Raw genomic sequence first — 25889 nt, 5'->3', positions numbered from 1 at the left:
GGCGTTTCAGAGACACTGCAGCAGCTCCAGCAGCAGCAGTAGCGGCAGCTTCCACTCCCTCGGTGTCTCCTCAGGTCTACCCCACGGCCAAGGAAGGGCCTCTTTCTGCTGGTGTGGAACTTTTTCGTTCCGTCTTTACTTGTGAATATGACCGGGGGCCGTCTGGCCACAGCGCTGGCAGTGGCCTTACTAGCGGGCGCTGTGAGCTGCATGCCTAAAGCCGCGGGGAAAAGCAGGAGGCAGGCGCCGGAGCACCATGTGTCCTCAGTGTCTCAAGGTGGGTTAAGCAGTGCTGGTCCTCTTACATATGCTACTTTACCATACCATGGTGACAAGCTTTTTCATTCAGCTGTGAAGTTTTACCGATTGAGCGGGTCGTTTTAACCGTTTAAAGTTGTTAAATGTAAATGTAAAAGCTACATGTAGTTTCATTTACTTAGTACAAGTTTTTAAATACTTTTTTTGTGTATAGTTTCATTCTGTTATGTTGCTGACATCACATGGACTGCTCTGCTTTGCTTGTATTTTGGACCAAAACGAGAAAAATAGAACCTAAACTTAAGTTCTTATACTGAGGGATATTACTATTTTTTGAAGTTATTAAAAAGTTGCCAATACTTTTACCCAGGTTATTTGTGTGTGTGTGTGTGTGTGTGTGTGTGTGTGTGTGTGTGTGTGTGTGTGTGTGTGTGTGTGTGGGGGGGGGCGGTGATCATTTAAATTTAACTCACAATACATTTACAAAGGACGATTTTAGACTGCTCCTCCCACTTTGTAAGTCAATGGGACAAGTAAATATTTCATCTGGAATTATATGCTGTGCTCCACAGATGGCTGCATAGAATATGGGCAGTTTTATGAAGTTGGTCAGCAGTGGGAGCGTACTTATCTGGGCAGCATACTGCTCTGCACTTGTCATGGAGTTGCCGGAATTAAGTGTAAAACAAAACCAGAGGGTGAGTTCAGTTTTATAGTGGCAGTTGCTGGATAAAATGAACTATGGAAAAATGGCACGTGTGCTCTGTTTGTGCTTTCACAAAGCATTTGTGAAATGTAAAGACTATATAATTGAAATTAAATTTCTACTATGTGTGACCAAATGAATGAATATTGTTCTTGTCAACCTTAGCTGAGGAGACCTGCTATGATAAAGTGAATGCTCGCTCATACCGGGTGGGAGAGACCTATGAAAGGCCAAAGGATGGGATGATCTGGGACTGCACATGCATTGGCTCCGGGAGAGGAAAAATCAGCTGCACCATTGCAAGTGGGTTGACTGGAACTTTCCTATACTGTAATACAGCGACAGACTGAAGTTTGGTACCAGTTCCGTTTATTTACTTGCTTTTATTCCTTTGTAGACCGCTGTCATGAAGGGGGAAACTCCTATAAGATCGGAGATACCTGGAGAAGACCCCATGACACTGGAGACTACATGCTGGAATGTGTATGTTTAGGAAATGGAAAAGGGGAATGGACCTGCAAACCTGTTGGTAAGATATCACAAGAATTGATTGACTGAGGCAGTTGAGGTTGAGTTCTTGGTCTATGAGTTCAGATAGATGCACTTTTTAGGGTTGTACCTCTGAAATCTAGTTAATACAAAAAAAAGCTAGAAATCTTCTTTCAAACTGGGTTTCTAAGACAGCTCTTAATATAGTTCTCTCAAACTGGACCTTATTAATACACTAATGCCAAATCCATCTCTTCCGGTCTTTCACTCCTTTTGCCCATTAGCGGAACGTTGTTATGACAACGCAGCTGGCACCTCTTATGTGGTGGGTGAGACCTGGGAGAAACCTTACCAGGGCTGGATGATTGTGGACTGCACCTGTCTAGGGGAAGGAAGTGGACGCATCACTTGCACATCTAGAAGTAAGAAAATCTCTGCAAGGCTAAGTACCCCCAAAATCGGTTTTAACTGTCCAAACCGCGCATGCTTCTGCTCTTGGTCTCTATTCAGCTGGATCTCACTTTAATTATCCACAAAAACCATTACAGCTGTAATCCACTGGCATCACATCTGGTTCTTTGGAGAAAGGGGATAGGCATACTTCTAGCAGTTTAATAAAGAAGGAAAAACATTCAGCTCTCTAACATATATAATTTTTACGGTGTGTTGGAAAACCTCTGCTGGTATTTTGTTAATGAGCAGTAACACACTTTTTCAGCCTTCTTTGACTGGTGCAAAACCTCTGATTGTGTGTATGGTGTTCTTAGACCGCTGTAATGACCAGGACACACGCATGTCTTACCGGATTGGGGATACATGGACTAAGACAGATGCCCGTGGACACATCTTGCAGTGTTTGTGCACTGGTAATGGCAGAGGAGAGTGGAAATGTGAGAGACATGCCTCCCTACACACTACTGGCCTAGGTAAGAACTGTTCACAGAAAGAGAATATACTGGACAGACTGAAAAGACTAGATAGATCCATCTTTGTGCATTTTTCATGTTGTTTGGCCTTCAAGCATAGTAATTTATTGTGGCATGAGTCTTTTTAAGTATCAAACAGAATATTTTTTGTGTGGCTTGCCAGAACCAAGTGGAATTCATTTCTCTAGTGTATACATGTTTGTTCTTATTTATTTGACAATTGAATTAACTTTTATATTAAAAGGCCATATAAAGCTGCAAAGTTGTCATGATAACATAATCAAAACTCAGAATTATTTCCATGGTGGTTCTCTTCCAAAACAAGTAGGCCAATAGGTGACAACAAATGTTAATCACATGCTCTTACACTCTTACACTGTTTCGGATTGTGCAGGCACTGGTTCTCGAGTGGTCACCAATGTGCAGCCAGCTGTGTTCCAGCCCGTGCCCCTTCCAGTGGCCCCTGTTGAGGGCACCTGTCTGACAGATGCAGGTGTGTCTTACTCTCTGGGAATGCGCTGGATCAAGACCCAGGGCAGCAAGCAGATGCTGTGTACCTGCCTCGGCATTGGTGTCAGCTGTGAAGAGTGGGGTCAGTTTCATGACCTAAGTGCCATTGGTTTATGTTGGATTGACAGTACATAAGACACTGCACACTTTTAAACATGACAGATAGGAATTTTATTATTTCTGCTGCTTTAGTCCAAGGTCTGTGGTTGGACCCAAGGTCTTTTGGTTTGTCCACTCCATTCACCATTGAACAATAATTATTGCTGTTTTTATATACTGTGCTAATTGTGCCTTTTGGTTATTATTTTTACCTTTTTGATACATAGAGGGCCATTCTCAGGTTTATGGTGGTAACACAAATGGCCAGCCTTGTGTGTTCCCATTTGTGTCCATGGGCAAGACCTTCTACTCGTGCACTTCAGAGGGACGCAGCGATGGGCAGCTCTGGTGCAGCACTACCTCAGACTTTGAAAAAGACCACAAGTACTCCTTCTGCACAGAAAAGAATGGTAAGCTCACATTCTGAAAAAGAACCCTGACATAGTGTGAGATGTGCTAACATTAACTGTTTTGAGTTCATACTGTCATACTGTATGCATGCACACCAATTGTGGGCAGCCTTTAAAAAGTCTCCTCTTGGTTCTCATCCTGTGGTCCCTGGTTTATTTTACAGTTTTGGTCACAACCAGAGGAGGAAACTCTAATGGTGCCCTGTGCCACTTCCCTTACCTGTATAATGGCCGTAACTACACGGATTGCACTGCTGATGGACGCAGGGATGGCATGAAATGGTGCGGTACTACCTATAACTTTGATGGAGAACAGAGGTTTGGCTTCTGCCCCATGGCTGGTGAGTGCTAAAATATTTTATTCAGAAATATTAAATAGAGACGAGTTTAAGAGGTTGACTTTATAACTCAAGGGCAATGTATTCAAAGCATGTTTCTGTCTTGAGTCTCATATTTTAATCTATCCTGATATTATCCTAATATCATTTGTGAAATCAAGCAAATACTGGTCAGAGGTGCTCCTTCTCTCTGCAATATGGTTGATCTATTTGGTGGATATTTGTTTCAGATTCTAGCACTACTATAATGCATTCAAATGGTTGTCACCGTGTCAAGCAGCAACGAGCGAGGAATGGTGACATGACTGAAGTTACCATATCTATTAATTCTCTAACTACTAAGTTTAATTGAGAAGAGTCTACGCACAAGAGCAGGGGACAAAAGTGACTGGTATTAGCATGCATCTGCAAAATGGCCTAATTAAATGCAATACGCTAGAAGATTAAAAATTAAATCATATAAATTTACAGGATGCGATGCCAGCATTACCAGTGTTACTGTGTCCCTTATCAACTGAGGTATTTAATGATGTTCAAAGGAAATTTGAGGTGTTCCTTCTGCAGTAATCTGGGGCATTTGCAAAACTTCTGGTGTTTATGGGCTTAATCTTCATGATACATATTACAAAAAAAGGCCTTTTAGGCATTCTGATAACACCTAAGTGGACATACAAAACTAACCTAATGCTTTCATGAATGGAAGGAGACCAAACAAGAGTTAAGAAGAGGATGCCAGAGTGGGGAACAAAGGATGAGTCGGCACCTATCCAGCCACATTTACATACCTACAGAGTGGTGTCTTTGAAGGGTCTCTTTGACGTCTAAGTGCTAATTACGATGGGCCAACCAGGATTTTGTAGGCCTTTGCTATTTAATTTATTGGTAGGATCTGTTTGATGCTTTGGGCACCACAGCTGTTCTAGTGTTCAGACAGAGAGAGTCTGGCTCAGGCCCAGAGTCTGGTCGGTAGTGAAGCATTATAGGGCTGGCTGGAGTCCAAAACAGCTGCTCTCAGATCAGTGGGCTCAACTCACTTTTCCTCACTCAACCTTGGCATCCTTATCCAATTTTCATCAACTCATTTTCATTACCCCAATAGGTCAATCAGTGCTATTCTAACTCGCAACAAAGAGGCCATTCTGAAAGAGCACTCTGAGCACTGTGCATTTTCCCTGTAATTAGTTATTGTTTGCAATGTTAGCGAGTCAACTGTAAAAAGCAATTGTGGTGTTTTGCAAAGAAAGTTTTGCCTTTTAAATCTGCGCATAAGGTTAATCCCTCCCATTCTTGTCTTATCACCCAAATAAATTCTTACCCTTTCAGCTCATGAGGAAGTGTGTACCACCAGTGAGGGAGTGATGTATCGTGTGGGAGATCAGTGGGACAAACGCCATGATGTTCTGGGTCACATGATGCGCTGCACATGTGTAGGGAACGGCCGTGGGGAGTGGAGCTGCATTGCCTACTCACAGCTCAAAGGTAAGGTCACCCTGTAAGGGAAAAATTAAAAGTTTTTCTTTATATATACATTTCATACCTAGTCTTTGCTCATTTTTACAATGCAGTAGTAATAGAAAAAAATAAAGTAGCAAAGAAACTGGATATCAAGTTAAGCACAGTCATGTTTAAGACATTTGTTTGGTTTTATAGTAGACTAATTCAACTTGCTTTTTAGATCAGTGTATTGTGGATGGTCTAACTTATGAAGTGAACCAAACCTTCACTAAGCGCCATGATGAGGGCTACATGATGAATTGCACCTGCTTTGGCCAGGGCCGTGGACGCTGGAAGTGTGATGCTATTGGTGAGTTCACATTGACTAAATATCATAATTGAAAATTTTATTCTTTTTGTAAGAGACTACAGAGTTGAGGAACATGCAGTCACGCCCAGAAAGGAACATAATTCTAACACTGTGGCAGTTCAGACACAGAGTGTTTGGTATTTTTTATTTCAACGATTAAAATATAACTTCCTTGCCTCTAGGTTTAAACTAATTTACCGAAGTTTCCCTTAAATAGCTAATTTAATGACTGAGTAATGACACAACACTCATTTCCTCTTACAGACCAGTGCCAGGAGCCAGAGACCAGAGTGTTCTATCAGATCGGAGAGTCCTGGGACAAGGTCATACATGGAATCCACTACAGGTGTTATTGCTATGGCAATGGAATTGGAGAGCTGAGCTGTGAGCCCCAGCAGTCTTTCCCTGGTGAGTGTAGCACATCTTCTCCAAAAGAGACTAAATGAAGCATGTGTACCCACACATAGTGTATATAGGTCATGCTGAGGACTACTATAAGTAGTCATGTGGTCTTGGGTGGGGAGAGCATTGGAAGAGACATAGAGACTGTTGCTTATTTCCTCTTTCAGGTGTTGGAGAGTGCTAGACCAGCAATTGCTCTGCTTAAAGCCTGTATGTGATCACTTTACTGCTTTGAACAAATGCTTGTCATTCAAAGGTGTTGTTTGAAAACAACACTTTGGGCTTTAACTTGCACTTGTTTTTGCCTCCATTTGTTTGTGCCTGTGACTGGGTGTTTGTCTCTTGGGCTTTGAAGTTGGATAGACAGAAAAGAGACGCATATCCAGTCAACTGTTGTCTCGTTTGCCCCCCGTCTCTCTTTTGCTTTTTGTTTGTTTGGCTAGTTTTTTGTTTGCTTGCTGCTTCAGGCTCTAGAGGTTCTTTATGGAGTGTTTTAAAAGAGTACCTCAATACTAATTCACATTCCTTTGGTTGCACTGCTTTAGCATCTGTGAAGTCATTTACTGATTACGTAGTTTCCATTGTTAATGGCTTACTAGAATTTTTATAGATGAAATAGTTATGAAATAGAATCTGTCCTTCTTTAATACACATTTTCAGACCAAATTTAGCTTTTACCATACAGATCTACTGTGAAGAGCACATAAAATCTGCATTAAAAGTTTAGCAAAGGAACTGCATTTTAGTTAAGCCAGGAATGCTTCAGAGACCTGTACAGGGTCAAGAGAGAGTTCTGTGCAGTCCTGTCCAAGTGCAGGGGACCCTAGAACAATAACTCTGCTTAATCACATACAGCTGTGTGCAGGCTAGGAACAGTGAAGGCTAGCCTGGTGTAGGTTGGTGGAATTTATCACAGATGAAGTGGGATTCAAAAGCTGTATACAAACTAGCTATCCAGAAGGCCAATTCAGAGAAATGGAGACCAGATTGCCCAGATTTGAATAGAGCAATGTTGAGAAATGAATATTTTTGCTTCATGGGAAGATGAGTTTCTGAGTTGGGACTCTAAACACTATGAGGAATTTCACCTCACCTCAAAAAGAGCAAGAGGTTTGGAACTGGATAGAAAATGGTAAATTATATGTAAAAGTAAATAAGTGTTTCTTTGAGCAGAGGAGGTTGTGTATTTGTTTAGATCTTTGGTTGAGCAAATTTGAAAGAGCTTTTGTTTGCAAGGTTTGGAAACCTTGAAAACTGTAAAGACAGAACTCATACACAAGTGCCAGTCATGTGTGAGTGTTAAAACCTCTGTAAGAATCTCGCAGAACTTTGTCAAGTTTCCCATGTCAGTTTTACCCTGAAATCATATTGCAAAGCACAGTGACACGTTTTGAACTGTGTTTTCACTCTCCTGCAGTGACCCTTGACCTTATGTTGAATTTGAAAATAGGTCCTCTTGTTTTTTAGACACTTTGTCAATTTCATTATAGATCCAGAATCAGATTTCAGATTTATATGTCTTTAAGAATCCTCAAAGGTTTATTGACTCATGAATCTGACAACTATGTTCACTGTGTTTGTCATGACCTTAAAACAGGAAACAAAAAAGTCATGTCTTGTTGTCTTTGGCAGGTGGCAACCGTCCGGTCCAGGTGATTATTACAGAGGCTGGCAACCAGCCCAACTCCCACCCCATTCAGTGGAATGCCCCACCCTCTGCTCACATCACCCAATACATCCTCAAGTGGAGACAGGTCAGTATTTTGTTCATGCATTTTATTTCTGTAGAAAAATGATGATGGATTTAGTGTGATCCTCTTCCTTCGTACTTTGGGGGCTAACAGTGTTTTTCTGTCACAAAAGAAAAACACTCGAACTCCATGGAGGGAGGTCACTCTTCCAGGACATCTGAACTCTTACACCATTGCTGGACTGAAGCCAGGCATTACTTATGAGGGTCAACTCATCAGTATCCTACGCTTTGGGCGCAGAGAGGTCACTCACTTTGACTTCACTACCACGTATGGCTCCTGTGAGTATTCCCTGTGTATCTGTATGTGTTTATGTGTGTGAGACAGTGTTTGTGTTTTAGTGCCAAAGACAAAATTCCTTAACTCAATTGTATATTATCCAATACCATAGCCATATGACCTGTATTGAACTGTTGCTATTCCTTTTTCAGTGGCTACGTCTGAGGGAGAAACAACTCCTCCACCTGCAGTGGTGGACACCTCTGAGTCTGTGACTGAAATCACCTCCAGCAGCTTTGTTATCTCCTGGGTGTCGGCCTCTGACACGGTTTCTGGTTTCAGAGTGGAATATGAGCTCAGTGAGGAGGGAGGCCAGCCAAAACAACCTATCGTCTTGGGTCAGTTACCTCATCTTTGATTTTAGATGTTAAAATCATTCCTATAACATGTATTCATTCATCTTTAACACGTACAACGTATCAGTTGCTGTATTAAGTGACTGTTAAACTGTTCTGTAAAGTGTAGTTGTAACATATTATTAGGGATGATAAATAGTATAAAGAGATAATATCGTTATCATGGTGAATCACATCACAGTAGCCTTTTCTGAGCAGATTTGGGACATTCTCAGGACTTAAAGTGCGCTTTACACGTTTTGTTAAAAAGATTTCATAGTGGCAATGCTGTCTAATGTTTCTCTCTAGTGTCAGGAGATTTGAGTTTAGATCTGGTCAATAGCATAAATCCAAGAGGGGATAGTTGCCCTGCTTAATTTGTTGTTGTTGTTGTTGTTGTTGTTGTTGTTGTTGTTGTTGTTGTTGTTGTTAAATTTTAAGTTTATAATTTATTAAGTTCAATTTAGATAGCACCTTTCTTAAACCCAAGGATGCTTAAATCAATGTACGCACAGTTTTGGTAGCATTCTTAAAAACTTGGCACTACGGTTTGCTGGTGCATCATCTGTTCCAACTAATTAAACTCCGGTAAAAAGACATATCTTGGTGCATCATGAAAATGTTTTTAAATGTCATTATGTTTTTGCTGCATTACCCGGACCCTAATATTTTGTTGATATATATTGGAAAAAATAATGTTCCATATGGTTTAACTGAAGGAATTGTAATGTATTCTTTTCGAATGTACTGCTTGCAGACCTGCCACGTACGGCCACATCTGTAAATATCAACGAGCTGCTGCCAGGCAGGAAGTACACTGTTAATGTGTATGAAGTCACTGATGAAGGAGATCCCGTCCTGATCCTCACCACTTCCCAGACAACGGGTGTGTGTGTGTGCGTGTGTGTGTGTGTGTGTGTGTGTGTGTTTTTCTTTTTTTTTTAACATACAAACACGTAAATGTAAAATGTACTTCATCATTTTCTTTCTGGGTCTCAAAATCATAAAGTTGTTCAGATTTCATTATATGCTTAACGGTACTTTTTTGCTGTATTGTGTCAGACTTGTCTTCTGTTGTCTCTCGCTACAGCTCCAGATGCTCCCACAGATCACGAGGTAGAGGATGTGGGCGAGACCTCCATCAAAGTCAGCTGGTCTAAACCTCTGGCTCCAATCACAGGTGTGCCCAACATGTTTCATATGTGAACCATGCTTAATGTCCTCCAGGTGGAGGGGAAAATGCACTGACGTACATTCTATGCCTATAGGCTATCGAGTGGTTTACACTCCATCCGTTGAGGGGAGTTCTGGTAGCACTGAGCTGACTCTGCCTGACACAGCAACTTCTGTGACCTTAAGTGACCTTCGACCTGGCCAGCTGTACAACATCAGCATATATGCTGTGGAGGAGAACCTAGAGAGTGAACCAGTGTTTGTGCAGGTCAACACTGCTGGAGAGCCACTGCCAGGTATGCAGCTAAAACTCATGAGCAGGAACCCTGACACTTACAAAATACAAGCAACCAAACAACCAAAACAAAACAAAACTGATATACCCAGGGGAGTTCTGGACAAGCTCTGTGGAGTGTTTAATTATTTATCTTGAATAGAGATGAAGTTTGGATGGTCTCTGTGTAGAGGACTCCATGACCTTTTGTAGAAGGTTCATGTTTTTCTCCAGTAGAAACACCAGGGTGTCAGGACACGAGGAGCACATAAACTCTTCTCTCTGACACACATTTCCTTGAAGAAACTCCTTAGAATGTTTTAAAACCTTGTGGTTCTCTCTTTAAGTTTAAAAAAAAAGTACATTTAAGTAGGTTTAGAAATTTTATCTGGCAGTCTTAAGATTAGTTCAGTTTTTGGGCTGAGCTAGCTAGTAGGAGTCCAGATGCTTGTGCATCCTTGTAGGATAATTTGTTGAGAGACTCTAACTGTTCTTTAGTGGTATAGGTACAGCAATGTTTGCTCAGGTGCTAGTACTAACTATGTAGCCTCTCTTATTCATTTGTTTTCTGATGTCTGCTAAAACATTATGGCTGGGCTAAAATAAACCAAATGTGGGTCTTGCTTCTGTAAGTGTATTGCTTTTTCTCTCAAGGGTGACTGGTACACCAGTAGGGTGTCTAAATTCTTCTCTTCAGTTGGGAGAGTTTTATTGGATGGTAAACACAGAGCGAAATTACAGGTTGAAATAAGCGAAGGCTTTGTTTGGATGAAGTGTAAGGACGTTGATGTGCGTGCAGAGACACAGGTTCTGAATGGGTGAAGGCAATGTTTAAAGGACAAGGCCATTTCTCTTTTTAGATGAATTATAATGGAGGATTTTGAGAGTTAATTCATGTTTGGTTCTATTTTGGTTCTGCAGCCACTCACTCAGCAGGATTTACCCTTGATTGATGTTTACAGTATCATTTACAGTGTTTAATCTGACATTGCCTCTGTGTCTAACCACATGGCCACTGTGTCTAACCACAGAGGAAATCCCATCTCCAACCGACCTGCAGTTCTTTGAGGTTTCTGACTCTAAGATCACCATCACCTGGACTGGTCCTCCAACGGAGGTGTCAGGGTTCCGTGTGTCTGTGGCACAGGTGGGCGCTGATGGACTGACTGAGCGCGAGATGCAGCTCCCTATAACACCCAACGCCTACGCTGAGGTCTCCCCACTGCAACCAGGAACAGTCTACCGCTTCTTTATTTTTGCCCTTAAGGCAGGAGAGGAGAGCGAGCCGTTGGTTGGAGAGCAGGCCACCAGTGAGTAGAACCAGACGTAGTATGGTGGTGAAGTGCATTTATCCCTTCAAAAAATTGTTTGGTTATATGAGCTTAATTATGCCATGTTTCCATGCATTCCAGTAGGGTTGCTATACAGACCTTTTTTGCCTCAACAAAAATGCAGTCAAGCATTTACTTAATGTCACTATATTTGTAGTTTGTAAGTCAAACACCTGTTTTGGTTAATTTTTTTGAGTTTATCTGGTTACCTGTTGTCAGACATATAGATAGAAGCAAACTCAATGGCAGATTAGTCTGGTTGGTATAATGTTGGTACCATTTTCATTACTCAAATGGCTTTCAATCCATCTTTTAAGGTTGTTTTTTTCTCAGTACTTTATTCTTTGTTCCTCTTTATCTGCATAGAACCCGATGCCCCCACTAACATCCGCTTATCCAATGTGACTGAGGACAGTGCTCTGATCATCTGGTCAGCTCCCAAAGCTCAGGTGACCGGTTACAGGCTCTTCCTGACTGTGGAGGGCTCGAGCCCCAAGCAGCTACGGATCCCTGCCCGCCTGACCCAGTACACCCTGCTGAACCTGCAGCCAGACACAGCATACACAGCTACGCTACACTCAGAAAAGGGCAACGTAATCAGTGAAGGATCCGTAGCAACTTTCAAAACCTGTGAGTTTCACACTGCGTGTAACAGTTTTAAATAGTATTAGAGTGGCAGGAGACCATTTTTATACCTGGTCATTTCATGTGCCTTGAGTAACAGGATTATTTCTGGATAGGCGTTATCCACAAAAACAGAAGGTATGAGCACACCCAAGATTCAATTAAAACAGATTTTAATGTGATCGTTCGAACCTCTTCAGTAGATGGTCTTAAATGAACTTTGGCCAGATGTTATACAAGGGTAAATATATCCGTTTCTCCAAGCCACATTTGACAACAGAAATTCCTGGTGATACTGTAATGACGCCTCCACATGGGGAAAGGACTCTGGCACTCCCCAGTTTAGTTGCTGATGTGAAGTTTCTCGTCCAAGTTGAAGTTCAGTAGCTTACTTCATTGGCCAAAACACCGAGCTTTAGATTATATAAAGCGACAGTTTGGTTGGTCTTTACTTCACTTTGCTGTTATTCACAAAAAATTGTGTACATTTTTCATATTACACACCATAAAGCAAATGGATTTCAATCGGGCATGCATTTGATTGCCAACTGTATAGCATGTGGTTAAAATCTTATCAAGATACAATCCAGATACAAGTCATATGATATAACCAAGGTGTAAAAGTTGGACTGGACTGTTTGAATTGTTTACATTATATACCGTCCAATAAACCTCACAGCCAGGGGACTTTTTTTTTTTTTTTCTTCCCTAAATCTTTAACAGTGGCACTGTTTGCTTCCCCTTTCAGCCCTACCAATGGGAAATGCTCCTCGTTTCAGCACTGAAGTCACAGACACTTCCATCATCATCTCCTGGAGTCCTATGCCAAGAATAGGATATAAGGTATTCTTCAGTCATATCAAACATGTAGATACTCAGCTGTAGGTCCCAGTGATTATGAGTATCTCAGCTTTTCACTCCATGCTTTGTTAAAGTTCGCACATTCTTCTCTCTCTCCCCTTAGTTGACAGTAAGGCCCAGTCAAGGTGGAGAGGCTCCGAGAGAGGTGACATCTGACTCAGGAAGCATCTATATCTCAGGCCTGACTCCTGGAGTGGAGTACACCTACAGTGTACAGCCTGTCATCAATGGCCACGGGCATGGCATTCCCATCACACGGCGCGTTGTCACACGTAAGACTGCAAAAAGAGCATGTTGTGTTTATGCTCACTGTGAAAGAAATTTATCAGTGTAGCATGTGTTGATGTTAGGTGACAGGAAAGATGTTTCTCTTTGCTGTGGATTCTGTCATGATGCAGAGTATCTCTTATTCTTTAGCTCTGTCTCCACCCACTGACCTCAACTTGGAGACCAACCCAAACACGGGAGAGCTGACAGTCCACTGGAATGAAGCCAAAACCCCAGGTCAGCAGTGTATTCTCAGTCATCCCTCCATGCCTCCTTACATGAGGCTTACAAATTGTCTTTTTAGTGCTTTTCCCCCAGACAGTGCAGTAGGGCACAGTATGGTTATAAATCTGTCATCACATACTGGGAAGTATTGGTGGAGCTAGAAAGACTCCATAGCATTAATTGGTCAAACACAATCATCACAGAGTCTTCCCGTAACCACATACAGACCGATGTGTCTTGACAATCTGTGGGTCTTCACATAAAACCAATCGCTGGTCAAACAGAACTTTTGTCTAGCTCCTGTCTAGCTTTTGCTGTTTGCGTTTGCTGTTGATACTAACATGCGTGAGAAATCATGTGACTACCATACAACCTCCAGAGAAGTCCGTCTTCTTTCACAGGTATGGTTACCATGCTGTACTGCACTGTCTGATATAAAAGCACTTTTATAAGTCATGTTCCAGACATCCATACGAACAGGAGATATTTGTGAAAGGAAATGGCTGCAGTGGAAAAAATTGTATTGGCTGCCATCAGCTGATTCCATAAATTTAGATAAACATTTTTTTCCCCACGTTTAGCCTTTTTGTGAACTTTCTCTGTCTCACTCCTCAGATATCACAGGCTACAGAGTGATGTGCACTCCCACCAATGGGCAGCAGGGCAACTCGGTGGAAGAGTTTGTAAAGGCAGGCCAGACCTCGTGCACTCTGGAGAACCTAAGCCCTGGAGTGGAGTACAATGTCAGTGTGTTTACAGTAAAGGATGGTAGGGAGAGTGTGCCCGTCTCCACCACAATCACTCCGGGTAATTATTCCACCCACTCTATGCAGACTTAAACCATTCTGAGTGCTGACTCGCCTTCATGTCTAGACATCTTACAATTGGATATAAGCTTTTAAAATTTCACATTGTTGATGGATGCAGCAATAACACATCTTACAATTGAATTATGAGTGATTATTTATTCATATGCACTGTTGAGTGCGTGTGGCCTCCATGTTCTCTTAATCCATATCTTGATTTTATAAAACAACTTGACTTGATTTAAATAAATCAGGTCTTCACAACATCTGTCTTAACCAAAAAGCCAAACATACACATCCTTCACTAATAGCTGGATATGATCCTGAAACCTTTTTTTCAAATGACTTTGCCTTTTTTACAGCATACTAATGCAGTATGCTGTGTTGATTTCATTACTCTGACATAAAAAGTGATATGACATTACCATCAGTGTTATTGTTTCACTGTCATTGCCCTCTTAGAGGTGTTTTTTGCCTTCTTTTATTGAAACTTCTGAAATTCTAACTCTAGAAGTTAAATGGCATTGAAAGTGCCTCTGTTATTGATGGTACTGTTTTCATATCACTAAACATTAATACTTAGCACCATGGTTCACAGTCACTTTGTACACCCTGAACCATGAGAGATGTGTTGACTTACTCTCTCCTTTCTGTTCTGTGTCTGGATTGCTCTCCCTATCCGGGCCTTCTTGTCTTCATGTGTTAACCCTTTAGATGTGCCTCAGCTAACAGACCTCCACTTTGTCAATGTCACTGACTCTACGATTGACCTTACCTGGAGTCCTCTTAACTCCACTGCCATAACGGGCTACCGTATCACGGTGATGGCAGCGGGCGAGAGTGTGCCCATCTTTGAGGACTTTGTGGAGCCCACCACAGGCTTCTACACTGTGTTTGGTCTTGAGCCTGGCATCGACTACGACATCAGTATCATCACTGTCACAGAGAATGGACAGAGTGAGCCCACCACTATCACACAGCAAACAGGTGAGTATGTGTGTGTGCTCATTATTATCATCTTATTTTGGCATGAGAGTTTCATATCTACCCTAAGTTTTAGTTTACTTTATACAAAGCCTAATGGTAGACTGTTGATTTAATGTGGTATATTAACTGTAATATGGAACTTGCTTGTATGTTAAACATCCTGTTTTTTTATTAATATGCGCTGTTGAGTGCGTGTGGCCTCCATGTTCTAGTATGCATCTGTTGAAAGCATGCTAAGGGAGGGAGAGCAAGCAGCTGTCTCTTGCTCCCATTTTTGCTCTTTGTCTCTCTGTCTCTCAACCTCAACTTGCTGACTGTATTGCTTTTCCTCTCAGTGAATTTATTGAGACCCATGTGGCAGCAATGTGTGCTCTGCTCATTTTCTCATTCCTTTTTCCGCTGGTGGCTTTACCACTAGTGACTTTAACACTTTTCTTTTAAAAGAGTAATTAAATCTAGACGGGCATTCTGGTTGTCTGTTATTTACCAGTGGCACATAATGCATTGTGGGTACATTGTCACCTTCTGATAACTTTTCTTAACACTTTCTTCCTCAGCTGTGCCTGCTCCAACTGGCCTAAAGTTCAGTAACATCAGCACTGACAGTATGACTGTGAGCTGGACTGCCCCCAGTGTCCCTAGGTCTGGTAAGATCGACAGCTTTATCATCCGCTACCACCCAGTCGATGAGGAGGATGACACAACTGAACTCAATGTGGATGGAAATGCCAACAGTGTTGTTCTTCGCCGTACGTGAGCTTCTTCCAGATTTCCAGTCTTGTTAAGTCTTTGTAGTACTTTCTCTTCTTGCTGAGCTCTCTTTTTTCTCTGTTTGTCTGTAGACCTTCTACCCAACACTGAGTATCTGGTGAGTGTGTTCTGTATTTATGAAGAAAGGGAGAGCTCACCTGTGATCAGCACTCAGAGAACAGGTGAGTTCTTGTTTTTGTGGGATTTTTATTTATTTTTATATATATATATATATATATATATATATATATATATATAGTGTATGTATGTTGTTGTTGTTAATAATAATAATAATAATAATAATAATAATATTATTATTATTATTATTATTATTATTATTATTTTATTTTTATTTTTTTTCACCAGTCCTGAAGAAAAAAATTGTCTTTTGACTGTTTGGTGTAACATGGGCATTTTTGTTACTTTTCTGTGCTGCAGTGCTGGATTCCCCAGTTGGTCTGCGTTTCTCTGAGATCAGCACAAACTCTTTCACTGTGCACTGGCAGCCTCCCCAGGCCATTATTTCTGGATACCGTATTCGCTATCAAATGACAAGTGGGGGCCGCTCTAAGGAGGAGAGACTGCCCCCTTCCAGAAGCCACCTCACACTCACCGGTCTTGCCCCTGAGACGGAGTACATCATCAACATCTATGCTGTTAGCGGCTCTCGTGAGAGCCATCCGCTCACTGGAACCCAGTCCACTAGTAGGTTACAGTTCTGTCTGTGCATACTGCTGTGTCGGTCCTCACTGTTTCTGCTTGGATATATGAGTAGGAAAGTGTAAGATGTCTGATGAAAGCTTAACTTTTTCCGCACAGCCCATAGACCAGTGTTATTTTTCAGCATATTTTTAAGCAGTAGATTTAGGCCTTGTTTTTCTTGCTGTCATCATTGTTGTTTCAAATACTGTTTCACATATTATTTCACTCTATCAAGAAAAATTCCTATGTGTTTTCTTCTGGTTTCTAGTTTCTGATGCCCCTACTGATTTGGAGGTCACTTCTTCAACACCAACTAGTATCACAATTCGCTGGGATGCCCCCTCTGTTACTGTGAGGTACTACAGGATCACACATGGAGAGTCAGGTAGATTAAATATATCCTTATATATATTTTCTTAATGATAACTAGTGTGGTGAAAGCCTACTTTTTGTTTATAATCTACATGCTATATTATGGTATTTATGGTGTATCTTTTTGCACATGTAACTGTGGCCCACCAAAGTATAGATCATTGTCATTTTTTATAATAGTAATTTCATGACTTATTAGATGGACGAAATAAATCTCTATTAGACATTTGCTGACATTTTGTTCTCTATCAGGTGGTCATGGCTCTCCTATAGAGTTCACAGTTCCAGGCTCCCAGACCACTGCCACCATTCAGGGCCTGCGTCCAGGCACTGACTACACCATCACTGTGTATGCTGTAACAGGCAGAGGAGACAGCCCTGCCTCCAGCACACCCATCCATGTCACCCATAAAACAGGTACACCTGCTCTAAAGCTTACAGCAAGAATCTGATTTGGCTTAATAATGTGGCGATTGGTCAGTTGATCTGATGTTCGAGCAGGACAAATTACTGAAAAGACTTACCATTATGAGACAAAGAGCAAAGAGAAAATGAATAATCTGTGTGTTTCAACAGATATCGAGTCTCCATCTGAAATGGAAGTAACTGACATCAAGGACAGCACCATCACTGTCCGCTGGACACCAGCAGTGGGCCCTGTCACTGGATACCGTATCACTGGAACCCCCCGTAATGGCCAGGGACCCACCTTCTCTGAGGTGGTTGCTCCAGGTAAAAACTACAGCTTTCACAATTCATATAAATGTGCTAATAAGCCACGTGTGGGCATGTAAGCATGTTGGGAACTTGTAATATGATCATAAACATGAAAATAAGGCACAGAGATTTATTTATGCCATGATTGTTTATTATTTTTGCAGATCAGACAGAGATGACATTCTCTGGGCTGATGCCCACAGCAGAATACACACTGAGTGTGTATGCACTGGGACAGGATGGAGAGAGCCCTCCACTGGTAGAGACTGTAGTTACGAGTGAGTAAAAAGTCTTTTTGCGTGCTTTTGAGATGCGATATGTCATGTTTATCATATAACATATAACATATAACATTTTATGTTATATGTTAAGTGTTGCATTACCACTTTTGATATAAATATTCAAAATAAACATCATTAACATGCTGGGCTCCAATTCACCCTGTCCCTCTCTGGTTCTCAGCTGTAGACAGACCTAAAGACTTGGGCTTCTCTGATGTGGATTCCACTTCCATGCGTATCTCTTGGGAGAGTCCAGATGGCCAGGTGACCTTGTACAGAGTTTTGTACTCCAGCCCAGAGGAGGGTGAGAGTGAGCTGTTCCCTGCCCCTCATGGTGAGGATGAGTCTGCTGTGCTGCATAGTCTCCGACCTGGTACAGAGTACACTGTTAAAGTCATCGCTCTGCATGACCGCACCCCCAGCCCCCCGCTGGTGGGCACACAGACTACAGGTACTGCAGGTTTAGCATGACATATTTTAAATTTTAGATACATCCCGTTGTGATTTTAATAAATATTGTATAATATATAATAATATATAATAATTTAAATCCAAATTTTTCTGAATTGAAAGCCATTTTTGCAATTTGAATATGTATGGTATTGACACCTCATTCTTTGAATACTTGTATCTTAATGTAGTTCCTCTTTTTATTGCCTTATATCTCTCTAGCTATTCCTGGCCCCACTGATCTCCAGTTCTCTCAGGTTGGTTCGACTTTCTTCACTGTGTCCTGGCATTCAGCAGCTAATGTCCAGCTGACTGGCTACCGTGTGGCAATCACTCCTAAGAACAAGAATGGTCCTACCAAAGAGGTCCACATTGCGCCTGACTCTACCCAGTACCACGCGACTGGACTTATGGTGAGTCTGATGTCATCCTCTTTGCGGGGTAATCTTTAATCTTGTTTATTGTTGTTTTTTCACTCGGCATTTAGGTTGTATGTTGGAAGGTGTTTTCTTACGTTATGTATGCTAGTTTTAGCAATTATGAGATGCTATTTTCTGCTGAAATATTTTTGAACATCTGCTCTGTATGTTTTGAGACATCTGCAGAATTGACCTTGCAGAATGTTAATGAAAGCTTTGTGCTAGCAGCAGCTGTGTGTGTGGCTAGTGGTCAGACCAGTAATGCTCTTGACTAGTACAACCACATGCACAATGCCAGCCTTCTCATTTAGGCTTGTGGGTATAGCAGTAATGAATGTCTGTGGCAGAAGATTTCGGAGGAATAACTGCATGGACACCAGGTCTTAATCCTTCGCTCTCATTCTGTCTCTCTAGCCTGCCACCGAGTACGAAGTAGAGGTTTATGCTGTGAAGAATTCTCTTACCAGCCGCCCAGTCAAGGGAGAGGTCACCACTCCTGACAGTAAGCTGTTTTCACTCAAAACTTTGTGTTGCTTCTTCACTACTTGCCAACTGTGGAAACTATCTGTGTATATATAAATTGTTTTGCACCATGCTTTTGTTTTGTAGATATCAGTCCTCCTCGTCGTGTTCGGATCTCCAATGTTAAGGATTCCTCTGTCACATTAACCTGGCGCTCAAAGACTGAGGCCATCTCTGGCTTCTTGGTAGAGGCCACACCTACCACTGAAGGTCACAGTCCCATCCAGAGGACCATTCCATCAGACTCTCGAACCTACACGATCACTGGTACTCTATACTCCATATTATTATTCCTTTGTTCTGAGCAGCACTCACAAAACATGCAGAAGTTTTAATGATTTGTTTATGTACATACTTAAATTTAAATGAGGGGTTCACATTGGCAAAGTGTATTTTTGTATACAGTATAAAAGTTGACAGTAAAGGTAATGTCTGATTTAGCTGTGTTATGGGTAGGTAAAATTAGTCACTGGTTCCTCTGTAGAGTGTTAACCTGTCTTCCATTCACTGCACCTCATTAATGGATTATATAATGAGCTTGTTTTACAATGTAAAAAATGTGTAATTGTTATTAGTATAGGCCACGACAAGGTGGTAACTATTGAATATTGTTATCAACTGAGAAATTCTGTATAGGTGCATTCTTAAAATATTTTTACTGTGAATGACTTGATTGTCTCCCTGTTATACATAGGTCTGCAACCAGGGACCACCTACAAAATCAATATTTACACTCTCAGTGGAAGTGGCCGCAGTGAGCCGTTCACCCTCACCGCCACTACAGGTAGCCACACCAAATGATGGTTTTGACTTTATATATAGATTTTCATAAAACTCCTATATATTGTGTAGATGATCCTCCAGATCTTCATGTTATAGGACTATTAGTCAGCTTGTCAGATAAATCTTGAATCTTTGTCTTTAGCTAAACCAGTGATCAGCCCTCCGACGAACATTCGTTTCACTTCCCTGACCCCCACCACCATCTCCTTCTCCTGGGAACCCCCCCACAGCACCATCACAGGATACTACATCACCTATGAGGAGGCCGGTGGCATCCCACGAGAGCTTCTCCCAAGACCCCTAGCTGGCCGAAACTCCGCCACTATCTCTGGTACTGTTCCCTTTCTGACTCTCTTTCACTCTCTCTTTTATCATTTTTCTTTTTCTGTCTTTGTTTTTCTTTCTCTCTCTCTGTTTGTTTTTCTTTCTCTCTATCAGCGCAGTGAAACACTGAATATTGTTTTTGTTTCAGTCTTTTATTGGGGTGAAGGGTGCCTTTGCAAATGAGCCATATTTCCCCCAGTTGTTTTCTTTTTTTTTCTTCCACTAAAGTTATACGCACAGCTATGCTTTATCATAACCTCTGACCTAAAGGGCTTTGTTTATGTTTTTGTTTCTTTTTTTTTTTTCAGGTTTGAGACCAGGCACTGAGTACATCATCAAAATTGTTGCCCTAAACAATGCCCAAAGAAGCACTCCACTCCTGGGCAAGGCCAGAACGCGTAAGAACCTTTTCTTTGTAGCGTATAGGTGCTGTAATGTACAACAAATTGAGAAACAAACGGGTGCTGGTATGTTCAGTTGTAGCATACTTATTACAAGATTCTTTGGTGTAAGCTTTTAATACATGAGCCAAGCAAACCAGTGCTTCTTAGGGCCTCTTAAGATAAAACTGAACCATGTTCAGCCTTTTGAATGGCTGTAGCATTCAAAAGATCATAATGACAATGCTTCTCTGCAGTTACTCTTACTGCTGTAGGTTAGGTTGTCATGTCTCCCTCTGCTGGCAGTGACATGCTAATGCAATTCTTCTAATGCGCTTGCTTTTAACCCTTCTCCTGCTAGAATTGGAAGATATATCTCCTCAGCTCCCAGTTCCCCACCATCCTAAAAAGGAAATTCTGGACGTCCCTGAAGATGAGAACCCAAGCAGCAATCATGTACACCTGGTTGGACCCAACAGACACGACACACTTGGGCAGCAGGGCCAACATATCTACACAGAGTATCAGAGCTTTGGCCTGGCCAACCGTGGCCAGCAGCAGCCCTTGGCTCCACACCATGGAGAGCCTTTGGTCTACATCCCTCTTCCTGGGCCAGACGGCCACAGAGTGCCTGTGGTAAAGGTGAATGAAGGCCCTGTGACTGGCTTCCCGTTTGAGTTCCCTCTAAATGAGACAGACTTGCCCCAGGAAGCCCAGACCCAGACCACCATCACATGGCAACCAGTGCCAAACAGCTCAGAGTATGTGGTTTCCTGCAGTCCTATCACAGAGATCAGCGAGAAGACCTTCCAGGTGAGCATATCAAATCCACTGCCTCACTTGTGCTCACACAAACATTCAAATGCCAAGCTAGCTAGGTTAGACACTGATAAAACCGTACACTCACTGGTCATGAGGTGCACCTACCATACAGGTGTACATTCCTGCTGTGCATGATACACTCCTACCAGCACAACACCCACAAAAAAGGCTGCTACCATGTTTGTGGCACTGCTGCGAATAGTCCAGCGCGCAAATAATATCTGGTCAGTGGTGGTCCTGTGGTGCTCAGTTGCAGTCTGTACTTGAAGAGTTTCATTCCAAAACACTGTATATCTATTTGTAATAACTTGGATATAACAAATTTTTGAAAAGTTGTAATAGCTGACAGATAATGGAAAACATTTTTATTTCTCTAGGTATCATTGATCATAATATAACATTGATATTTCTTACATGTGTAAAGTTTGCAAACAACTTATCACAAAAAAAGAAAATTCCTGAAAGTGGTCTGTAATAGATTATATGTGAAATTAAATATGAGCAAGGAAACCCTTCAATTGCATAATTACACTAACCATATCAGTACACTTTGTATGTGGTAAAATGGCCAATAAGGATAGGGATTAGGTATATGTTCCTAATAAATTGGCAGCTCAGTGTACAGTAACCAGGAATCTAGGGAGTATTAATGGCATTAAAATATCGATTCTGTAACACAAGAGCCTTGGCAATACATACATGGCCTTTTTGTGACTCTTCAGTTTCTGTCTCCCCTCTTACAGATGCATCTTCCTGGCACCTCCTCTAGTGCCACACTGATTGGTCTCACCTCTGGAGCCTCCTATAACATAGTTGTAGAATCTGTCAACGAAGGTCAAAAACAGAAAGTTCTGGAAGAAGTGGTGACTGTCGGCAACACTGGTAAAGCTCACCTTTTCACAAGTCACCACAGTACAAATCACTTTTAACCCATCACACAATTGCTCATAAAGTAGTACATACTTTTTTGTCTGTCTGTGCATCTTAAAAGGATACGGTGTCTTAATCTGTAAAATGTTTTCCAGTTCCTGGACCTTCAGCTATCCCCATAGGCAGGGACGTGTGCTATGACACGTTCACTGCTACCTACCACGAGGTGGGCACAGAATGGGAGCGCATGTCTGAGACAGGATTTAAGCTGTGGTGCAGGTGTCTTGGCCTAGGCAGTGGTCATTTCAGATGTGATTCATCCAGTGAGTGACTAATCCAGCGTTTTCACATGCTAAACCTCACACCTCACACTAGCATGGGCAACTGTTTTCATTTACAGACTGGTTAAAATATAATGTATCTAACAGTTTGTCCAAGGTGACTATGTTCATTAGTTTGTTAGTGGAATCATGCTCTGAAATCTGTAGAAAACATCAAGGCTCACAAGAGGAAGTCATTGTTTGATCATTCTAGCTTTGCCCATGCTAGCCCATGTCTGTCATGTCTGTAACAGTTCACATGACAACTAGGTAAGAGGTGGCTCATGTCTCAGATTTGTATTGTCAAACTGTAACTGGACGATACCAAACTCTAAGACTGGCTTACTGTCTTCTTCAGCACTGCATCAGTGACAAGATCATGGGTCACTGGTTCTTATGAACGTACATGTGTGTGGGTGAGATGGATGAATTCAAGGGCTATGTAGACATCATGCTATTCTTGCACTGAGCAAAAGTTACTGTGTGGCTATTTTTGTGTGTCTGTATTACTGCGTAAGTGAAGATATAGTCTGACCAAGTGGTATTTTCCTCACTCGGTTACCCACATTTTACCCTTCCATGCAAACAGAATGGTGTCATGACAATGGCCATAATTACCGTATCGGGGAGAAGTGGGACCGCCATGCTGAGAATGGGCACATGATGAGCTGCACCTGCCTGGGCAATGGAAAGGGAGAGTTCAAATGCGAGCCACGTAAGCTTCAGCATTTCACACTTACTAAGTTCATGCTTTCTAGTGATGCACTGGTCCAATATGCTGGTTTCCGATAAACTGGATTGGTATGGTGATCTTGCTTATCATATCGAATATCTACCAGATGCGGCCTATCCATTACTGTTTTTTAGTTATGCTCATTGTACAATTGTAACAGAGCAATTTTGTAAACCTTCGATAAGAATGGAATAAAAAAATTGCACAATCCTAAGAAGAATTTTGGTGTATGACTGTTAAAAAGGCTAATTTTAAAAAATTACTCATGATTGTTGAATATTAATGCACTCACACATGATATTTTCTAATACTATCACTTAATTTTTAAAAATGTTTTAAAATTGTTGAGGGAAACAAATGGGTAACACTTTACTGAACAGCTGTGTTCATGAGGCTATATGACACCTACGAAAGCTTTTCATGACAGCCAACGTATAAACTTTTATAATGGCTTGTTTCAGCAACCACCAGTTGTTATAACACTTTCTGAGATGAAACAACCTCAGATGAAAGCAGTCTAATTGCAACTTACATAAGTTGTCATGTAACCTTAGGAATCCTGCCCTTCAGTAAAGTGTCACCAACAAATGTTACCTACGTGCTAGTCAGTGTTGCAACAGGAGACAATTTAACGTCTAACTTGCTGTCTGTAATTTTACTTTGCTACTATGGAACATGAAAACTTTAACAGATCAGTGATAGGCTGAGTTTTCATATTGGAATCAGAAGAGTAAAAGTTTTACTGGTGCATCCTTACTGGCTTCCTACCATTCAAATCTATTGGTCAAATTTATTATGCAGCTAAAATGGCATGGTGATGAAGAGTCAGAGAGTGGCTGCTGTTCACTCTTTTTGATATATTTGTCATCTGCTCCAATTTTTGCCATGTTGTTCTGTATATTAAACAGTACTTTGATGTGCATGTTCTCAAAATTATGTTTTTAGATGAGTCAACATGTTATGATGAAGGAAAGATGTACCAGGTCGGTGACCAGTGGCAGAAGGAGTACCTTGGAGCCATCTGCACATGCACCTGCTATGGTGGACAGCAGGTAACACTCACCTCCCCTCTTAATTACATTCATGCATACATTTTCATGTTAGTGAGCTTAGGAGAATTTTCTTAAATGTGAAAAGACAAAATATGAATGAGGATCAGTTCCCAGTCTGTGTAAATGTATTTACTGTCCCATTACAGACAAAATGAGTTCTCTCTCTTGAATTTGAGAAGAATAAGATTCTAGTGTCTAAACACTGCAGCAGAGTAGAGTGTGTAGGTATGATGCTGTCACTGAGGTCCCGATGAAAGCTGAACATATGCTGTTCCCTCAGGGCTGGCGCTGTGAGAACTGCCGTCGTCCTGGAGCTGAGGTAGACGTGGACCTCATCCAGCCTCCAGTGCACCCAGACATTTACGACCGCTACAGAGAGAATGCCCTGCGCAAATTGGTAAGTCTGAACCCCAGAGATGATTTAGTTCCTCAGTAGATATCGGTGTCCTGCTTCACTTGTTCACAAAGTCCTTTTGTAGGACTTTGGCTTTAACCGTACTGAGTTATCAAGCTTGCAGTGTTATTGAACAACTCTCTCTCTCCCTCTCACAGAACATCCAGTGTCCCATTGAGTGCCTCAGACCAGACCTGCTAGCAGATGCCCAAAGCCCTTCAGAATAGTGTCTGTTATACACAGTGCTGAAGAGCAGCGTACCTTAGAGACTGTACTTACTGTATACCCCTCAGTGCCTTTCACTCCTTCTCTCAGTCTACACTCTGAACCCAGTCCTGCTGCCTCTGCACCACTCCCTGCCTGCCTGCCCACCGCACACCGCAATCTCCCTCATGTGCCAGGACAGGCTGCTCTCTGTCCTCTTTCTTTGACCTACACAACAGAAATGCAAGTCACCATTGCTTAGTGAAAGCCCGCTGACTCAAGCCTTCAGTCTGGACAGAACGGTTTTAGTACTGGAGTTTTACAGAATTCTTAAAGATTCTGTCCTGCGATTTTTTTGTTGTTTAATTTGTTCTGATCAGAGGAACCAGCAGAGACCAAAGACTACGTCTTCATGTATTTTTGCCATTGTTGCCTCTTGTCTGTAAGACACCCCTTTGAATGAGTTTGTGACTTTATGGCCTGCATCCATTTTCTAAGTGACCTTTAAAAATATTGAGACCCTTCCAAAAAAAATGCAAGCACTGTCTTACAATGGAAGTGTCTGTGCCTTGTAGGCATCTTTTTTTATTATGTAATGTTGACCCCGTTTTTGAATTGGTTGTTTGGTTGGTTTGCATCTGTGGCCTCTGCTTCCATAAGGAAACAAAGGAAAGCACTGTATTAATGGCATTCACATTTAATGTTTTTCTTTTCTTTCTTTTTTTTTTCTTTTTTTTTTTTTTATTTATCCCTCTTATCAATGCATTTTTATAGAATGCGATTTTGGATGTATACTTTTTTGTTTTCATTTTGTTTTTTGTTTTAGGTGCCAAAGACTTAACTACTGTGGACAAAAATTCTTTTTAATAAACTTTTTAAAAAAATAAACATTTGTTTGTAGTCACTGAGTTGCATTTTAGGGTAAACACAGCCATCTTC

The 25889-nt window shown here is 41.5% G+C and overlaps 1 protein-coding gene across 1 annotated transcript; it reads left to right on the top strand.

Moving 5' to 3' along the window:
• Positions 1 to 25838, top strand: fn1a (fibronectin 1a). Its single transcript, XM_036568643.1, has 46 exons — positions 1 to 277; positions 831 to 956; positions 1130 to 1267; positions 1362 to 1493; positions 1738 to 1875; positions 2221 to 2379; positions 2774 to 2971; positions 3216 to 3398; positions 3563 to 3739; positions 5060 to 5215; positions 5412 to 5540; positions 5805 to 5948; positions 7575 to 7696; positions 7806 to 7974; positions 8125 to 8310; positions 9065 to 9193; positions 9398 to 9487; positions 9576 to 9776; positions 10786 to 11064; positions 11452 to 11715; positions 12458 to 12552; positions 12674 to 12842; positions 12988 to 13074; positions 13678 to 13869; positions 14583 to 14855; positions 15413 to 15604; positions 15698 to 15787; positions 16044 to 16310; positions 16576 to 16692; positions 16932 to 17096; positions 17256 to 17411; positions 17561 to 17674; positions 17859 to 18128; positions 18350 to 18540; positions 18961 to 19048; positions 19156 to 19335; positions 19763 to 19852; positions 19994 to 20182; positions 20484 to 20573; positions 20917 to 21368; positions 22121 to 22259; positions 22403 to 22570; positions 23157 to 23282; positions 24246 to 24352; positions 24633 to 24749; positions 24905 to 25838. Exons 1-46 carry the CDS (start codon positions 148 to 150, stop codon positions 24971 to 24973), a joined length of 7443 nt encoding a protein of 2480 aa, XP_036424536.1. The 5' UTR covers positions 1 to 147; the 3' UTR covers positions 24974 to 25838.
• The last annotated feature ends 51 nt before the right edge of the window (positions 25839 to 25889 follow it).

This window comes from Colossoma macropomum, unplaced genomic scaffold, assembly GCF_904425465.1.
Source record: "Colossoma macropomum unplaced genomic scaffold, Colossoma_macropomum, whole genome shotgun sequence".
NCBI classification, from domain to species: domain Eukaryota; kingdom Metazoa; phylum Chordata; class Actinopteri; order Characiformes; family Serrasalmidae; genus Colossoma; species Colossoma macropomum.
This window is presented reverse-complemented; position numbering and strand designations above follow the sequence as displayed.